The sequence below is a fragment of the Pipistrellus kuhlii genome, unplaced genomic scaffold, assembly GCF_014108245.1.
Source record: "Pipistrellus kuhlii isolate mPipKuh1 unplaced genomic scaffold, mPipKuh1.p scaffold_m20_p_21, whole genome shotgun sequence".
In the NCBI taxonomy this organism is placed as follows: domain Eukaryota; kingdom Metazoa; phylum Chordata; class Mammalia; order Chiroptera; family Vespertilionidae; genus Pipistrellus; species Pipistrellus kuhlii.
In genome coordinates, this window is record NW_023425520.1 from 4,033,331 (window position 1) to 4,053,351 (window position 20,021).

Here is a 20,021-nt window from a genome sequence, read left to right on the forward strand (position 1 = left end):
TATGGTCTAATTAGCATGCTACACTTTTATTATCCTATCTAATAAAGAGGCAATATGTTAATTGACCATCACACCCTAACAAAGATGGTGGCGCCCACAGCCAATAAGGGAATATGCTAATTGATTGCCACACCCTCAAAGTTGGCGGTGCCCACAGCCACAAGATGGTGCCACCCAGTCCTCACAACCCCTCAGCTGCCCAGGGCCTAAAGTGCAGGTAAGCCTTGGATGGTGGCTGCCCAGATGCTCAGGGCCACCTGAGGCTCAGGTAACTAGAGCCAGGCCGAGGCTTGTGCTGTTGGCAGTGGCAGCAGCAGAGGTATGATGGGGGCATCACCTTCCCCTGATCCCTGGGTCGCCTCCTGCCCCTGAAGGCTCCTGGACTTTGAGAGGGGGCAGGCCAGACTGAGGGACCCCCCTCCAGTGCATGAATTTTCATGTACCGGGCCTCTAGTTATAATATTTTTATCCATTCATCAGGTGATGGACATTTAGACTGTTTCCATTTATGGACTGCTATGAATAATGCCGCTATGAACATTCATGTACATGTTTTGGGTGGATATGTGTCTTCATTTCCCTTGGGTATACATCTAGGAGTGAAATTGCTGGGCCATTTGTTAAGTTGATATTTAACCTTTTGAGGAACTGCCAGACTGTTCTTCCAAGTGAAGGCATCATTCCATATTCCCACCAGCAGCTTATGAGAGTTCCAACTGCTCCACCTCTTCACCAACACTTGTCATTGTCTGTCTTTTTTTTCTACTCTGTCATTCTAGTATGAGGGCTTTTTCTCTGTGTCTTTGATTTGCATTTCTTTAATGACAAATGTTCATGTGCTTATTGATCATTTTAATATCTTCTTGGGAGAAACATCTATTCAAATCCTTTGCCTATTTAAAACTGGGCTGGGCTGCCTTTTTCTTTTTATTCTTGAGTTGTAAGAGGTTTGTTTTTTTAAAATATTTTCTGAGTACAAGCCCCTAATCAGATATGTGATTTTCAAATATTTTCTCTTTTTTGTGATTTATTTTTCATTTTCTTACTGTTGTCCTTTGAAGTACAAAAGTTTTAGATTTTACAGAAGTCTAATCTGTTTTTTCTTTTGCTGTCTGTGCTTTTAGTATTATATCTATGAACTATTTGCCAAATTCAAGGTCATAAAAATTCACCTCTATGTTTTCTCCTTCGAGTTTTATAGTTTTACCTCTTAAATTTAGGCCTTTGATCCATTTTGTGTATGCAGTGAGGTAAGGTTCCAACTTCAATTCTTTTGCACATGAATATCCAGCTATCCCAGCACTGTCTAATGAAAAGACTATTTCTTCCTGGCATTCTTCTTAAAAATCAAATGCCATAACAATAAGAGTTTATTTCTGGACTCTCAATTCTATTCCACTAATCTACATGTCTATATTTATGCCAGCACCACACTGTCTTATTTCCTGTGGATCTGTGGTAAGTTTTGAGATTGGGAAGTGTGACTCCTCCAACTTTGTTCTTCTTTGTCAAGACTATTGTGGCTGTTCTGTGTCCCTTGCAACTCCATATGAATTTTAGTGTTTTTTCTTTTTTTTTTTTAATCTTTGCCCATTTAGAGTTTGAGTATATTGCAAGCCAGTTGTATGATTTAAATATGTATCTATCGTATCTTTGAAAAGTCATTGATTTAAATACATGTATCTATCTTTGAAAAGTCATTGTTCCAGTGTCAAATATTTCTATTCCATACTGTAGACCTGTCTATTCTTTTGCCAAATAACATAGATTCAATTACTCAGGTTAATTAATTAATGAATTAGTTCTTAATACGCAGTCAAGCAAATCCCTTCTCATGATATTTCTTGGCTATTTTATTTTACTATTTAAGATGAACTTCAAAATCATCTGCTGAATCCTCTATTTCCTCCCCAGTCAGGATATTTATTACTGAAAATACACTATATTTACAGATTAACTTTTGAAGAATCTATATATTTACAAATATTAGGCTTGTTCATTCAGGAGCATAATATGTTTTCCCCATTCATTCAAGTCTTTTCTTATGTTCTTTAGTCCGGAGAGGTTTTTTTCATATAGCTACTCCACATTTATTTTGTTAAACATTAAGATTCTAAAGTAACACTTATATATGAAATCTTTAGCCCTACACATGTCTTGGGTGTAATTCATGAAATTTTATATTTGTGGTTATATTGTAATGAAATTCACTTTTTCATTTTATCTTCCTGGTACATAGGAAAGCTATTGGGTGTTAAATAAACCAGTCACCACACTTACATACTGAACCCATATAGCCCAAGAAATTTAGCTTAGGCAAAACAAGCAAAACCAATTAGGGTGTCCAAACAATCATATCTACTTGAAAATAATGATAAAATTTCCCTTTTCTTTCCCAATATTTTACATTTATGTCTTGTCTTGTGTTAAGACATTGGGTAGAAATTATAGAAAAAATGTTTCTGACTTATAAAAATGTTTCAAGTTTGATCATCTTTCACTATTATATATGAAAGAAGGAGATGGTTTCAGCCTGAATGCCTCCTGAGAATAAGGAAATATCTTTCTGTTCCTAGTTTACTAACAGATACAAAGACTGAATTTTTGAATTCTAGCAATATGTTTTCAGCATATGTATAGATGATCACTTTTTCTCCTATGACCTAGTATTGTGATGAACTATCAAATATATTTCCTAAGACTGAGCCATCCTTTCATTACTGAAGTAAACTCTACGTGGGTGCAGATTAATTAACTTTAGTGTGTATACACCTTGCTTTCTGATTATGACATGTAAGCACCTCAAAGGCAGGGACCAACTGTTACGTTTCATTGTCACTCTTGTAAGTGCTACACTATGCACAGTGCTATTTTAACATTTCACTGAATAAATATTCAGTAAATAAGGATCTCCTTTATGCCTAGCAGTAGGCTAGATTCTAGGGCTAACAGGATGAACAAGAGAGACTCATTCGATGATCTCATGGAGCATACAGCCTAGTTTTATGTACACAGTAAGCACTGAATAAATGAGCAAAATAAATACATTGCTCCAGGGGCCCTATAAAACACCATACTGTAATCCACGGTTCCAGAAAAAAAGCTCTTCTTAGATAAGGCTACATAAAGAACAAAGAAAGGTAATATCATTGTCTTTGGTCTCCCAATCCTTACCTTATTGAAACAAAGCCTAAAAAGGATATCATCAGCCACAAGAACCAGCTGGAGTCAAGGACACTCAGTGGAGACCAAGAAGAGAGAGCTGGCCTTTGGTAATGGCAGGAAAGCTTGGTGAGGTTACCAGAGTGTGGGTCAAGGGAAAACATTTTAAAGATCCTAAGAGGAAACACGAAGAGAGAAGTCTCGAGATTTATTCTGAGGCTGCCAGATGGTAGATATGCTCCACTCTGCCAGAGAAATAGCCAGATAACCATGCAGGCACCCGATAGAGGGATCAGATTCTCTGCCACTGAAATGGTGGAAGGTGGCTGAGGGGAAAGTGAGAAGAGCAACAATGGCACTTCAGTCAGCTCTTCTGCCTCTTCTCAATGATTCCCCGATTCCGTGCTTGGGGTTCTAGCTGCCTATTGGCACGCAGGGACTCCTGCAGGGGAGACAGCTGCTTTGGAAAGCATGTGCAAGAGGGACAGCATCACAGCTTCTCCCAGAGCAGTGCGGCCTGGCCCAGCTGGGGCCACGGGGCCCTGGCTGGCAGCCTCTGGGCCATGGGCAGGCTCAGAGGGCTGGAGGACTTTGTTTCCTCTCCTCCCGGTTTCCTCGGGATTCTCCCCTCAAAACCCGGTGGGTCAGTAGAGGTCTAGAGAGAAGACGGGGCTTGTTCCCCAGGGATTCTCTAGGCTCCGGAAGAAACCAAGAGGGCTCTGAGCTCCCAGCTTCGGGAGCAGAATTCCTTCCTTGGTTCTGCTTCCCATTCCATAAATATGAGCACCAGAGGGCAGGAGAAGGGATATTTTGGTCTCGGCTGCAAAATGAAGAAAACATTTCTCTCAACCCTACCCTTCCCCAACCCCCACCGTGCCCCACCTCAGAAAAGAAAAAAGTTCTGTGTACAGAGGGAAGAGGGGGAAAAAGTTCTATTTTCCTTCACAATGAAGAAAAGTCAACAGGATGTTCTCCCAAAGCTACAAATATCCTTTCCAAACAGTAAATATCTCTATTAGCAGCATGATGCCAGTTGGCTAATTCTGTCTCAGTAAAACCTCTCCAAAAAAACTCCTGCTCTTGTGTAATTTCTATTTACAAAAACAGCTCTTTTGCATTCTCAATTTGCTAGGTTTCTCAATCTTTTGTTTCTCCACCTCCTCTCCTGCAGATGCAGAGAGACAAGAGGCAGGCCCAGATGGCAGTTGGGTGGGAATCCCCTGGTCACCCCAGCAGATCCTTCAAGCCCTGCCCTCTTGGGAGAGTCCTCCGCTTCCATTGCAACAAGTGTAAAGAAGCTAAAATTTATGGAGTCTTCCCTAGTCTTCACTTGGCCTCCAGAATTGCTTCTACTGAATGTGAATGAGCCTAAGCTTGGCTTGGGGGTGGGAAGAGCCTGCAGTGATTCAGTCTACCCCACCTATGTCTTTCTCCTTAGCGGGGCAGAGATGGCAGCAGTGGGGGTGAGAATGGAGGGAGGGCTGTGCAGAGGGTAGGTGGCAGTTGGTAGTGGATGGAACCCTGGCTCCTGGGGGAGCGGTCTGGGCCTGAGTCACTGTCTCGGCAAGAGCAGGAAGGTGGGCGAAAGGCAGCAGCTTCTGCAGCCTGGAAGGACAAGCCCTCCTCCCCCATCCTTCTGTTACCCGATCCTTGGATCACATTGCATTGTCTGGTCTGAGGCCTCACCAAGGCTACCACCACTTTGACAATCAGAGAGAAAAACCAAGGGCCTGGGCCAGGGCAGGGCTTATGGAGTCAGCTGGCTCCGGCAGAGCAGCTGCCGTTGGCTGCCATCCTCTCTGAAGGGCCAGCTGGCCACAATGCCAATGGGCCAAGGAAAGTTCAGCCGGAGCAAGGTCATGAGAGACCCCATCAGAACAGGAAACGAGCTGAGCAGTAAAATGATCTATTTCCAGCGCCTATGTCCACAGCCTGTCCAGCCCCACCCCAGCTCTCTCCCTAAATTAGCCGGATCCAACACCAGGGCACATGGAACATACCCTGACTTGCCACCAGGCTGACGAGGTATGTGGGTGTTTAAAAATAAAAGACATGACTCTGTGACTTGGACCAGAACAATCACTCAGCTTAACTATGATCTGTCCTTCCCCACTGCTCCCCAGGCTGACCTCTGAAAGGAAAGACAGGATGAATCACAGAATGTTGAGTGAGATCATCTAATCGAAGCCACCATTTACTGAGTATCTGCTATCGGAGGTTTCTGTGCTCGGCGCTTCAGATTGATCAGTTCATTTAAAGTGGTACACTCCTGTGTTTCACACAAGAGACAGTGCACTGGATAAGGGGGTAGGCTCTGGAGCCAGACGGCTTGGGTTCAAATCCTGGCTCTGGCAAATGCCAGAGCCTCCTTGTGCCTCAGTTTCCTTGTCTATACTAGTAAAGTAGGACAATAATATACCTATCTTATAGGGTCTCTGTGAGGATGTTTTTAATGACTAAAAATGTTCTTGATATGTAGTAATCAGTCTGTTAAGTATTTGTTGCAAATACTTTTTGATGATGATGACCAAACTGCGGCCCCGAGGGGTGACGTGCACAGTCACACAGTGATAAGTATGGCTGGCGAACCCAAAATGATTTTTTTGTTTTCGGGGCAAGCCGCAGTCTCATACCAGAATGTGCCACTACCAGGTCCAAGTTAAAATATTTGCTTAAAATTGAGTGATGTATGCAGTGCCTCCCCAGGTGGAGGCGGGCCTGCCCCCTCACCCAGAGAAACGTCTGCACCTGTGCAACAGGTGACATGCAAGGACACAGGATGAGTTCCTTCACCTTTACAAATGCCCAGCCTCTAGAGCAGGGGTGGGAACCTATTTTCTGCCAAGGGCCATTTGGATACTTGTAACATCATTTTGGGGCCATGCAAAATTATCAACTTAAAAAGTAGCCTGTTATGGTGACCAATGTCACCTCAATAAATTTAATTAAATTTTTTTTTAAATTAACCTGTTATATTTGGTCAAATATTTAGTTAACTCAGCCCTGATGCACCAGACCAAATCATTTCGAGGGCTTTCTATGGCCTGCTCTAAAGAATGGGTAGGTGTGATATCTTTACTTTTCCTCCTGAAAAGTAAAAAGATTAGTGGTAGAAATCTGGAGGCCGGTCGAGCACCTGAAGTTCAAGAGAAGAGAGGAAGGCAGGCAGTTCAGACAGGTAGTCTCAAGTCCTCGTTTTCTTTCTTTTTCCTGGCAGCTCTCTGAGAAACTCCTAATATTTGACAGACAAGTTGTCACCTCTTTCCATTCTAACCTGTTAGGACAGAAAGGGGTAGAGAGTGGGTTTCGACATTTCACAGAAGGAAACATAGGCACTCTGAGGTGAAAGATGAGTCCTGCTCACCTGACAAGCCGGAGAGAACCCTCTGATGGTACCTTCCACTCTGAGGGTGGGCTCACAGCGGCTCAGGTGCACGCACTCTGAGAAGCACCAGCCCAGCTCAGCTGCTTAGCTTCTGAGGCACTATCCCTAGTCTCATTTTCACTTCTGACTCTCACCCACCAGGAATCTTAAAAAGAGCTTCCACTCTTCCTTTTCCTCTCTCTGCTGAAGGTTTGGACCCTGGAAAGCAGTGAAAGGAGATCTGAGATAGACACTTATTTCCAAGCCACCTCTCTAGGTCACCCCCACCTGTTGTCCACAGGAGGCAATCATTCTCTTGTTAATAACAGTGAGGTCGGCCCTAGCCACGGGGTGTGTGTGTGTGGCCAGGGAAGGCATGGCAAAAATTATATAGTATTGTAAACAATTAGAAAAATTATAGAGAATGTATAATAATACTGATGTGCCCACCACTTAGCATTGTCAAATTCTCACAGGCAGCCATACTTTAAATGGTACATCAGCACAGATCCTGAGGAAGCTCTGAGGACTACGGCCTGTTTCCATTTCTCTCTCTCCTTCTTTGTTACCCTAAATGTAATCAATACACTGAATTTAGTGTTTAGTATTTCCACACATTTTTTTTTATATATATTGTATCTATAAGCACAATGAAGTATTGTTTTAAAGGTCTGAACTTTATATATGTAGTACAATACTGAGGGTAACATTTTGAAAGTAGCTTTTTATGTTCAGTATTAGGTTTCTGAGATCCATCCATGCTGATACACTGAATACATGCTGATACAATGAAGCTCTACTTCATTCCTTTGAACTACTACATATTTCATCATGTAAAGACATCACATTTACTCATTCTTTAGAGCAGGGTGGGGAATCTCCAGCCCGTGAGCCATAGAAAGCTCTCAAAATTATTTGGTCTGGTGCATCAGGGGTGAGTTAACAAAATATTTGACCAAATATAAAAAGTTAATTAAAATTTTTTAAAATTATATTTGTTGAGGTGACATTGGTCACCATAACAGGCTACTTTTTAAGTTGATAATTTTGTATGGCCCCAAAATGATGTTATAAATATCCAAATGGCCCTTGGCAGAAAAAATGATCCCCGCCCCTGCTTTAGAGGCTGGGCATTTATACAGGTGAAGGAACTCATCCTGTGTCCTTGCATGTCACCTGTTGCACAGGTGCAGGCGTTTCTCTGGGTGAGGGGGCAGGCCCGCCTCCACCTGGGGGGGGGCACTGCATACATCTCCAAAATGGTGGCATCATTTTATAAACCTGAGGCCCCAGAAGTGGATGCTGGTTCCCACTACCTTTCATCCTCAGATATTTGGCACTGCCAGTCCTTAAAATTCTTGCTAGTTTCATGGCTGTGAAATGGCATCTTGAGATTGATTTAATCTGCTATTCCCTAATTACTCACAAATGGAATATCTCAGAATTAGCTTTTATCTTATACTGAGGTTTTTTTTTTAAAATATATTTTTATTGATTTTGTACAGAGAGGAAGGGAGAGAGATAGAGAGTTAGAAACATTGATGAGAGAGTCATCGATCAGCTGCCTCTTGCACACCCCCTACTGGGGATATGCCCGCAACCAAGGTACATGCCCTTGACCAGAATCGAACCCGGGACCCCTCAGTCCCCAAGCCGACGCTCTATCCATTGAGCCAAACTTGTCTCGGCTTATACTGAGTTTTCAAAATGATTGACAGTTTGCAAATCTAAGGAATAAGTTCCCATAAAGAACAGGGCTAGTGCTTGGCACAGTTGCCCCTTCTGTATTTATTATAACCCACAAAAACAAACAACCAACCAAATAAAGAACACTACTTTAACCTGGCTAAAGTAATGGGTATTAGCGTATAGTCTGAATATTTGTAATAAACTTCTAAGTGTTTTTCAAACTAAGGCCTATATAGAATATCTACCCATTAGCATATGAACTGCTACTAATTACTCCATTGTAAACATATATTACAAATTAATCATGAAGTCAATTAAAGTGGGTCATTCTATAAAAAATGAAAAAGAACATAAAAAATATCAGAGCACATTACACATATATTGTGTGGAACTTATTTCAAGTGTGTGTGTGTGTGTGTGTGTGTGTGTGTGGTAACATCAAAGATATTTCTAAGAGTTGGAGTGAAAGTATTCTGGAAGCTTCCTCAGCTTCATTCTCCCTCTTCTCTGAGCTATCCTGAGGACCACTGCCAAATTACCTTGACTAAATCACTGCTTTTGCCACCACTTTCTTGCTTAAAAAACCTTCAATTTTCAAAAGCTGAGGGTCAATTTCAATTCCTCAGCAGGCTCTACAACGTGACCCCAACTAGAGTGCCCGCTCTCTTATCCAGGTCACTCTTTACTAAACCCAAACTGGGCTCCTAAATCCCACATGTCTCACACACCTTTTCCCACCGTTCTTCTCATTCCCCACTGAACCAGTGCATATTAGGGAGGTCAGGGTTCCGTACAAGCCCACTCTCTATTTGGAGTCTTTCTTGACGATGCCACACTGACACTTAGTGAACCACTGTCATTCCTGTGGGTCCCTGGCACCTTCCACATTCTGGCCAGAGACAGGAGGAATCCATTTTTATAGCTTTTTGAATGTCCCCTCCCCCAACATTTAGCATGGGTCTTTATACATTAAAAATGTTCAATATTCATTAAACAAATATTTATTGAGCACCATCTATGTGCAAGACACAACACTAGGCCTCATTTAATGGATTAGCTACCAAAATACTGTGTTTGTGAAAAACAGTTCTAACAGCTCAATTGCCAACTCTAAAGCTATCTCAACAGATTTACTTAAGAGTATACTACATAAGAAAACTTTTTTTATATATATATATTTTATTGATTTTTCACAGAGAGGAAGAGAGAGGGATAGAGTTAGAAACATCGATTAGAGAGAATCATCGATCAGCTGCCTCTTGCACACCCTCCACCGGGGATATGCCCGCAACCAAGGTACATGTCCTTGCCCGGAATCGAACCCGGGACCTTTCAGTCCGCAGACCGACGCTCTATCCACTAAGCCAAACCGGTCCCGGCCATAAGAAAACTTTTGACTAAGAAGCTGTGGGACTCAAGATACTTATTTCTAACTACTTCAAAATCTGGAAAAAGTCCCTTCCCCTCCCTTACAAGCAGCTAAAATAAAAGTGAGGGCTTTTACATTTGTGCCCAAAGCAATGTCTCAGATACAGGGTCCCCATCTTTAGGCCATTGCCATGCTCTCCAGAGGAGGAAAGGTCTTGGGAGAGCTTGGCCGTCCAAAGTCACAGGATGAGTGAGTGGTGTGGCTCCCCAGGGGTGGAGGACCAGAGCAGGAAGCAGCTGGGGTGGTCCAGAACACCTGGTGGTGTGCAGTCAACAGGACTTCTGTCACCTTATGTGTGAAAACTGGCAACTTCCTGTAATTCACTCCCAACCTGGTTGTGTCGATACATGCTGGGAAAGTCAAATGACTTCCTCCGGGATCAATTCAGTTTGAGAATGGCTTTCCGCCTTGCCACTGTTTCTGTTCAAGCAGAGAGAATACTCAGGAGATGCAGGTTTTAGTTCTAGTTCTGCCAGGTACTGTGTAACTGGATTCTAATACTAGTAAGTTGTCAAAGGGAGATAAGAAGACCTGAACCGCATATGTGAAAGGGTAAATGTGAGGAGGGAATCAAATAATGATGGGAAAGCAATTTGAAAGGTTAAAAGCACTATACAAATGTAAGATAGCAATGGTAATGCTAAAGGGCAAAGAGACTCCACTGAGAAAGTCTGCCATCCTTTCTTTATATCCCAGTCATTTCATGTCACCATTACCTATTAGGTACCTGCTATGTACAAGGTAGTATGTGAACACAAACTTGGAATTGTAGATCCTGCCCTCACGAGGCTTATGGGTGAGAGGTGCACACCTGTGAGATGTGGAAGAAAGAGGAAGTCATACAGGAGTACTGAGGAAGTACAGGGGAAAGTAGTTGGGGGAGGGACAGGTAGACAGGAAGGGGGAGAACAATCAGTCCTCAGTCTTGGAAGTCACTTTACCTATCAGTCAATTTAATGATGGCATTCTTAGAGGCTCTGCATTTCAGAAAGTGGCTTGTAGGTTTTCCACATTTTTGTGTGTGTGTGTTTTTAAATATATTTTATTGTTTTTCTACAGAGAGGAAGGGAGAAGGATAGAAAACTAGAAACATCGATGAGAGAGACACATCGACCAGGTGCCTCCCACACACACCCCCACCAGGGATGTGCCCAAAACCAATGTACATGCCCCTGACCGGAATCGAACCCAGGACCCTTCAGTCTGCAGGCCGACGCTCTGTCCACTGAGCCAAACCGGTTTCAGCAGTTTTCCACATTTTTATTTTACAATTTTTCCTGAACTAAGGCAGATCAGTAAATGGGGGGAAAATCCTCATTCATACATTCAATCCATATTTACTAACTGTTGGGAACAGAGCTAGGGAGATTGTAGAAGCCCAAGGGGCAGTCCCTGTTTTTAACAGCTCACAGACTAGTGGGTTTCCTGATAAGTGAACCAGCAATTCAGTACAGATGCTAATGAGGATCAGAGGAGGGGCACACAGCCCAGCTTGGCAGGGTGTGGAGGGCCATTCAGGAAAGACCCTCAACAGAGGGGGTGAAGCCTGCCCTGTCTCTTGAAGGACGAGTAGACATGGTCCAGTGGACAGTGGATTGTGGAGGTGGGGAGTAAAGGCATTTCAGGCAGAGGGAACGGCTCAAGAAGCAAGAGAGACCAGGAAAAGGCTGGACACAGAACTAAAGAGAGAAAGCCACATCCAGAAGGGCCTTGTAAGCCATGGCCCAAAGTTGGGCCTTAGCTGGAAGATGATGGGGAAGGTATAAGGGATGAGAACAAGAGAGAAGAAAGGAGAGAGGAAAGAGAATGGATCACACGAAATACCAATATTTGGCAGAGAGAGGTAGAAGAGCCCAGAAGAGTTAAAAAATAAACCATGACTACGTAGTCTACATAATTTTCACGAGACCTGGGTGACAAGTGTCAGTTGGGATTATGAACTGCATGTGATAGCTGGAGAAAACAAGGCTCAGGAAGGTCAAATGCCTGATCAGGCCACACTGTGAATGAGGGAACCAGAACTTGAACTCAGCACTCGAGCTCCTAGCTAAACTTACGCTCTAATTTCCTTCATTCAGAGACAAACTCCTGGGCCTCTAGGTATAGATTTCATCCCGTAGTCATTTCCTTGTCATTTAAGCCTAAAATCATTAAGGTCTGTGGTTCCAGGGAAGACTACAATCCCTGGAGTCAGCTAAACCAGATTAAGGTCACCCTTCTTAATTCCACTTACTTCGTCTTCCATACCATAATAAAGTCACACACACACACACACACACACACACACACACACACACAGGACACGGAGGGGAGGTGAGAAGCACTGGCTTGTATCAGTAATCTGAGATGTGACCATCAAATGCCTTCTTCCTAGCAGGGCACACCCCCGGGACACCTCGGTGAACGGGTGAAATGACTGGTTGGGTAGATGGTGCAGGAGGGGGCAGGTACCCACTAAACAAACATGGCGTGGGTAGGCTGCAGGCACAGAGGAAGCAGAGAACAAAGACCTCTCCCTCTTCACGCAAAGTCCACAGTATGCAAAGGGCATAAATATTGGACATTTCTCACTGTGACATTTTGAAAGCCCAGAACAATGGTTACCCTCTTGGGACCAGGGGCTGCGTGTCCCTAGGCCTTATTCAATGATAGCTGGCATAGCCCATGTGCTTGGTGAACTTGACCTTGGGCATCCAACTCCCAGGGTGGCTCTACGTCACTCTGATCTCTTCCCCCACTGAGAATTCCAGGCTTGGATGAATGGGTGGATTGATTCTGGGAGCAGAAAAACCACTCCTGGAGTGAATCAGAAGGATCCAGCCCCAGTTCCCTTGCCAGCCATTGAGCTGGGAACTGAGTGCAATTGTGTGCCCAGGCGTCGGTGCTGCTCCTCTCGCAGGGAGAGGGGGTCAGGGACCACGCAAGAGATGACGTAGAAGGTCTCTAAGGAGGAAGAGAAAGGAATCTCAGCTTTGAGGAACAAAGCTGCCCTTTCGGTTGTGACCCTCAGTCCAAGGAGGCGCCAAGATGTGCATGTCCTGGTAATTAATTCAACGGGATAAAAATCTCAGCTTTTGCTAGACAGCCAGTTGTCAATTTCAATTCTCTCCAACCTGACAGACTTTAGGCTACTCGTTTTTGCAGGAAAAAAACTTCTGTGAGACAGGTGGAAATAGTGTGCCTCGACCACCCAGAGAATCCTTTCCCTTCAGTGGTCTCTGCTCGACTCTTCTGACTTATGAAGAAAAGATGGATTCGTTTTGTAAAAATTGCAAACTCCAATTTAAGCAACAGGATGCACCTGTACTTTCTGCTTTTTACCTTGAAGAAATGGTGGGAGAACCAAAATTCCAAGATGCAGCAGTAAGGGGACATCTATATCACAAGGTCAGGGGACCCAGACCGGCGCTTTAAGGAAGCAATTCCTCTAGGAAAGGGAACTGAAGGACTGCCACTTTCCCGTCACTAACGAGGTTATAACAACACCGGAAAGTTAGCTTTTTAAGGCCCCAGCCGCCTATTGGCCTCTTGGAGCAAAGATGGAGGGAAAGGAGCAGCTCCTGCTGGGGCTTATTAGGGCATTGCTCCGGGCATCCCTCCTTTTGCTGGCGACTACTGTCTGGCATTTGTCCATCAATCTTCCTCTAAGAAGCAGGAGGGGGGAGGGAGGAGAGAGAGGGGGCAGACGTTTAAATTTTACATGAGAGAGTAATCCTTGACACTGACTAACATCAGCTGCTTGTGACCAGAGCTAATAGACTCTACTGATGGCCAAATGTGAGCCTGCAGGAGCCTTCCCGAAGTGTATTCTGCTATCTTCGTTCACCATAACTAGTTATGAAGCACATACTTGGCATAAATAAATAGGCTGCGCTCTGAGGACAGAGTGGCAAACGTCCCTTACACGAATGAAACCTGGATTCCAAGAGTAGCTTCATCTTGGACCCTCTCTGAGGTCCATGGACTCAGACATGCACACTTAGGACCCCCTGAGGTTTGGGGTGGTGGATATACAGGTCTTTGGCCTGCAGCTATGGTCCTTTGGGCAAACTGAGTCTTTAAACAAAATAAACCAACCAGTAAACATTGTGAAGTGTCTACTATGGCCGGGTATCATAGAGTCCTGCCGCAACGTCCTTTTTCTAGCTGCGGAGTTGTGACTCTTACTACTTTGAGTCTCCCTGGCTTCTTTTCTCGCGGCCTGACCGTTCCGTGATGGCTAAGCTGACCTAGGTCTATTTTGGACCGAAAGCAATGAGTGGGTAATGGCCCTGGAAATGATTAAAACCAATCCAACCTTACTGTGGGAGGGTGGGTGTGGGTGTTTAATTCTGGTCCTTCCAAAAGAGAAGCGAGTTTTGTCTTATAAAGACTGTTCCACGGTGTAAAGGCTGAAAGCAAGTGGGTTTCCATTCATGAGTGGAGCCCAGATTGCCAGAGGGAGGGCCACCGCTCTGACGGGTGCCCATAGGGAGGTAGAAGACACTGCACGCCAACGGGTGTTTGAGAGAGAAGGGACCAAGGCAGTCCCTCACTTCTAGCCGCCGGGAGAAGACGGGACCGGCTCCTAGGAACACGAAGGGCCGGGAAACGAGTCAGACGTGGGACCCCGACCCCATCGCCCGGTAAGTCCTGCAGAGAGAGGCGAGACCCCGGCAGCGCACCGGGGAAGGCCCCTCCGACGACCCTGGAACCGGGGCCAGTTGGGGGGCCCCGCTCCGGGCGAAGGGTCCGGGGGGCGGCGCGGCGAGGAGCGTCGCAGCCCGGGCTCCGGCGGCCCTGCCGCGGGGCCTCACTCACCAGCTCATGGTCCCGAACCTAGCCCCGCCGCCCGGGTCCGCCGCCGCCGCCACTCGGTCCTCGGGGATCACTTCCGGATTCAGCCAGTCTCCAGGAAGTGACGCGAGCCCCGCCCCCTCTACCCGGAAGAGGCGGCTGAGGGGGCGGGGCCTCCGCTTTAACCCCGCCGCCGCCGCAGGTGCCGGCTCCGGAGAGCGGTGTCCGGGCGAGAGGGCCTGGGGTCCTCGGACTGAACCTGCGGCGGGGGTGTGGGGACGCCTGGGCGTGTTTCTGCCTTCAACACTGACTTGTAAATTCTCCTTCGAGGACCACACCCGTCGCTTATCCGGGTTATTGCTTAGTCTTCTATCTGCAAAGAGGTTTCTAACCCGGAGACAGTAGACGGATTGTTTAGTGGGGGAAGGAGCCCATGGGGAGGGAGTCTGGGGAAGCCTGATATTCATTGTAGGCTCTTTTGTCTCTTTTAAATGTTGCACCTTCTACGTGCCTGTTTACAAACAAACAGAGTGCCCCTTTGCCCGCCTTCAAGATGTCACAGGGCTGGCTCTGAGTGCAAAGAGAATAGGTCCTTTCCGGTGGGAATGCTCAGTGGACTTACCCAACACAGGGGTCAAAGGGGAAGGGTGGCTCCCTGTCTTCTAGCCCTTCCCTCTGGGTCCGGTCCACAGGACCCAAACGAAGGGATGGTTCTGTTCTTTCTACTCATTCACTGAACAGCTATTCATTGAGCTACAGTGTGCCAGGCACTGGGCCAACCTCAAGGACACATTCATGAAAAAGAAGTATGGATCCTGCCCTTAAGCCCTCTCAGACCTACTTACCTGCAGGGAGAGATAAACGGGCAACTAAGTAAGAATAGATGATGGGAAAGAACCGAGGCCTGGCAGCTCTTAAGGCCCCCCCTTCCCTAAACTGCCCATGGGGTTTTAATGGAAGTTCCCAGGAGGAGCCACTGTGTAAGCCAATATGAAAGGGGATCACACTAGCCAGGAAAATCTGCGTGAGGGCAAGAACCCCCTTGCCTTAGAAGCGAGAGGAGCAGGCAGCGAGGCCTGTGCTGATAACTGCTGTACCTGCAGAGGCCTTCTCTCTGGGAAGTCTCCCCCTTCAAATGGACTGTGTTTTAGGGGGGCTTAGGGAGTGGCTAAGCCAGTGAGTTAGAGCAGAGGACATGGATTCTTTGTTCTGACCTCCCAGGCCGGGTAGAAGGCTTGGCTAGGAGGAGGAGGGGAGCTTCGAGGACTGTCAGAGGAGATAGTCTCTTGTTTATGATTTCTGTTTCCATTCTTGAGGGTCTAGACTCTAGAGTTTGACCGAGTAAAGGCTTTCCATTAGGGTGGACCTCCAAGTACCACACAGATCAGCTTCACGACTGTTATTCCTCAGAAAACAGGCCAAAACGAGCACCAGAGTGAGGAGCAGTCACTGAAGGGCAGCCAGGGCCGAGGGTGTAGGCAAAGGGAGGGCAGTTCTTGCTGCTTTGCACAGGGGGTGATGGATGGGGGCTGAGGGTTCTTGGGGATGAGGAGGACCCAGAATCCTAGATACCTTTTCATTTTCTTTTTCAATCCTCACCTGAGGGTATTTTTTCCCCATGGATGTTTAGAAAGCCCGAAAGAGAGGGAAAGGGGCCAGGGAGAGAGAGAAACATCAATGTGAGAGAGACACATCAATTGGTTGCTTCCCACATATGCCCCAACTGGGGCTGGGGGTTGAACCTGCAGCTGAAGTTTATGCCCTTGACCAGAACCCCACAACCCTTCAGTTCTTAGCTTGACGCTCTCTAACCACTGAGTTAAACATACCAGGGCAGTTTTGTGTGTGGTTGTGTGTGTGTGTGTGTGTGTGTGTGTGTGTGTTATATAATATATAAAAGCACCAGGATTTGGAAGCAACTGGGGCAGACCCTCCGCACTATCAATGACCAGGCTCAGGCAGCCCACAATCACTTGAAAATGCAGGTGTGGTGTGTTTTTATGAGCCTCCTGGCACTTGAGCATCTGCGGAGGGCTCTCCCAACTGCTTCTTCCTGCCTCCATACTCTGTCTCCCTTCACTGTTGCCCAGTAATGCTAAAGCATTTCCCAAAGTATTAGCTTAGGCAGCCTCCAAATCCCAGGGCAAGTCTGTTTCAGGGCTGGGGAGCGGGGTGGCACTAGCAGACTCTCCCAGGGCAAGAATGATGAGTTCTAGACTGAGAATCCAGAGGCTCCTGGGCTCCAGTCCCATCTTTGGTACCATGACTGACCTAGACAAGTCACATTCCTCTCTGGGTCTTCCTCGGTCCTCTCATCTAGAAGATGAGTGGGTGGATAATACCACAGAAGTTGGGACATTTTGATGTTCCAAATCAACTGTCTTGTTGACTTCAAAGGCCATTGAGAAATAAGAGAATGGAGGGAGCCCGTGAGGTGGAGCCTGAACGGAGAGTTAAGCCAAGAGCAGATCTGAGAAGTCGGTGATTGCTAGGGATGTAGTGAAACATATACCTTCCGGGAGGGAAGGATTCAGCCTGAGGCCCAGCTGGGGCTGTACTTCTAACCTCTAACCCTGAATCTTCACTGTAGCCAGCAGAACCTCTGTCTGAGGTACTAGAAGAATGCTGGCCTCTAGGAGTCTGTCTGGGAAGCGCCTGCTTTGAGCTGAGCTCCATCTCCTTATCTGAGGCCCATTTGTCCAGCTTGAGGTGTGCTGGGCTGGGTGGATGGTCAGGTATCCCGCTGTCCTGTGGACCCACAGTTTCCGTCTGTGAGCATGCCATGCCATGCAGCAATTGATGCTGGAGAGGTAACCACAAGGACCACAAGCACCTCCCACTTTCTTGCAAAACTCAGCTGCAGGGTCTCCAGACCCAGGCTTGGAAGCTGTCTTTCTTTTTCTTTCTTTTTTTTTTTTTTTTTTGAATTAGAGGACAGCACCATACAAGTTGATCTGCCCCTTCAGGGGAGGGGAAAGGGATCAAACATGGTTTCTAAGTGGAAGTAAGAGTGGAGGAGCTTTGGGTAGAGGTGGATGCTCCTATTTCCAGGCCTGGTGAACACAGCTTTCTCCCTAGAACCTGAACCTGCATTGAAGAGGGTTCAGGTGGCAGAGATCTCCTGCAGGGAACACAGCTGTGCCAGCGGGGAAGCAGCTGAAGAACCAAGTCTGCCAGCAGACCACAGACCTCTACTTGGAGATTTCCACACACAGATTTGTAAGCAGGTGCTCCCCACTGCCCTCATCTCCGAGCTGGCCATATGTGCTCCCCTGCAGCCCTCCCCACACAGAGGCCGACCCTCTGATTCTTTCACCATGCCAACCCCTAATCAGCTAAGAGCAAGGATTCCAGGAGTGGGCCTGGGGCTTTCGGGGCTTCATTAGAGCATGAGGGCTGAGGCCAAAGGGACTGAATGTGAAGGGGCCAAATCGATAGGCTGAGCTCCCTTTGCAGCCCTACAGGCCCCTGCCTCAGGGAGGCTCTTGCAGCATTAAACGAAGAGCTAGACCTTCAGGTTTCTATGTGGTTTCACTCCCCACTTCTCTCTGCTCTGCACCTGCTCAGCAGGCTGTCTCAGAACAGCAGGCTCCTGGGAAGTCATGGCCAAGGACATGGGAGAGGAGCAAGGGTGGGAGAAGATGACATCAGAGTTCGACTTCCCAGTGGGGAGAAGCCCACAGTGATGGCTCAAAGGCCAGGGTAGAGGGGCAAGTCAGAAGCTGAGAGGGCAAGCAGCAACGAGGGCCAGGAATAGCTGTCTGGACTCTGGCTCTGCCTTCAAGTAGCTCGTGGGAGTCTCTTCCCTCCTTGGGGCCTCATCCTCCCTGACTGTAATAGAGTCTGGGTTAGATCCATGTGCCAATTCGGATCGCTTGTTACTGGCTGTCTGGAGCACCATGTTGAGGAGTCTGAGGGATCTGCCATTGTTGGGAAAGTACTGTGATCGATTAGCAATGTCTGCCCTGGATAAGTTAAAGGGGCTGCGATGCTATACATTCCACTTCAGTATTTCGTTGTTTTTATCACAAGTTAATAATTGAGCACTTATAGAGTGCCAGGCACTGTTCTAAGTAGTTCACATTTAATATTTGCAACAACTCTATGAGGCTGGTACTATTATTATTATCAGTGTGGAGAAGCTGAAACATGGCCAGTAAGTGGTGGAATGGAGAATCCAGCCTTCTCCTGTTGATGATTCCCAAGGTTCGATGGAGCCAGCGGAAACCCAGCACTGGGTGGCTGGGCTGTGGGTGGAGGGAAGGCCAGCACATGACCAGGCACCTAGTAACAAGGATTGCGATGATGGGCCTCATCCTGGGAACTTTTGCACACTTCCTTCGGTTTGAAGATCTCAGGACCAGCAGGTGGCAGCACCTGGCAGGGTGAGAGAAAAGGGCAGATCCTGACTTGGCACGAGGTCCTTCAGCGATGGGGCAGCCCAGGTGTGGAGGAAAGCAAGAACAAATGAGGGTGTGGAAGAAGGCCACCCAGGGGTCCAAGGAGGAGGGCCCTTGCCTGAGATCCCCAGGGAGCTGCCACAGCCATGCTTTAGTTCCACTGTCAGCCTCTCAGCTTGCATTTCATGGTGCCTGCTGTGGGGTGTTTTTTGTTTTTTTTTTTCCTCCACTCTGGGAGAATGACTAACTTTAAGGACTAAAAAAAAAGTGTTTTGATTACACTGCCTTTTTACCAACTGGGAGCATTAGTCACCGTGGATTGCTGCAGATAACGGGGAAGGCAAGCAGCATCCCCCTCCCTCCCCCTCCTTCTCCCTGATTAGCTCACAGAAGCCAGGGAAGAGACGCCTGGGAGAGAGAGTGCTCCCAGGAGGGAAAACAATTTCCTTTGGACGACATGTGTCCCAGGCATCCATCCAGGGCTGCTTGGTCAAGACTGGGCAGCCCCCCTGACAGCTTGGCCCCAATAGGAGGCACCCACTGGAAAGAGGGCTGGCAGGGAGCACTGAGCCCACTGCCTCTGGGCTCAGAGTTGGCTCTAGGTAACCCGTGTCTCCAGGTGGGTCCAGGTTACACCTGGGAAAGGAGACGTTGAAGGAAGTCACCTGAGGTGGGGCATTGGTGGCTGAAAACGGTGAGGGAGAGTACATGGAGGCCGTGATGGCTGTGATGTGGGGCTGGTGCCAGGCTATGGCAGGGGTAGTGGTGGGGGGCTGAGGGGATGGCTAAGAACTGCTGCCTTGGGCTGGGGCCTCGGGGCTCAGGCTGGAGTTGAGAAGTGTCTGTAGGAGGGGATGGTACCCATTTTCCCACAGCCCAACTTCAGCATTTTCCCTTCCTCTCCCCAAGGGGGAAGTGGCTGATGCTTTGGGCCACCTTCTTACCTAAAGTGGCCTTCTTTGCTCCTGCCATGCATGGTGCTGGTGGGGCAGGAGAGCCGGGGCGCTGGCCCGGTCTGGCCTGTTGGCCAGGGTGCCGGAGGTAGGAGCGCTGTGCTTTGTTGGGGAAGACACTGAGGCAGGGAGGGATGGAGCTGGGCTGCCTCAGGGACAGGCCAACCCTGAGAATCCTGTTTCTTTTGGGACCCAGCCCTTCAGCCCATTCCCCCCACAGTGTTACTCCACCCTGGCAAGAAGACAAC

General features: G+C 47.2%; 1 protein-coding gene across 2 annotated transcripts in view; it reads right to left on the reverse strand.

Annotated features, from left to right (window-relative positions):
• The window catches only part of BIN3 (bridging integrator 3), a 46,721-nt gene extending 32,166 nt beyond the window's left edge, over positions 1–14,555 (reverse strand). Inside the window, exon 1 of one of the 2 annotated variants that reach the window (XM_036450357.2) lies at positions 14,445–14,555. In XM_036450357.2, coding sequence (XP_036306250.1) covers positions 14,445–14,452 — 8 coding nt within the window. In that variant the 5' untranslated portion in view covers positions 14,453–14,555. The remainder of the gene's footprint in view (positions 1–14,444) is intronic. The other variant, XM_045585900.1, reaches the window with a different exon arrangement.
• Between the last annotated feature and the right edge of the window lie 5,466 nt (positions 14,556–20,021).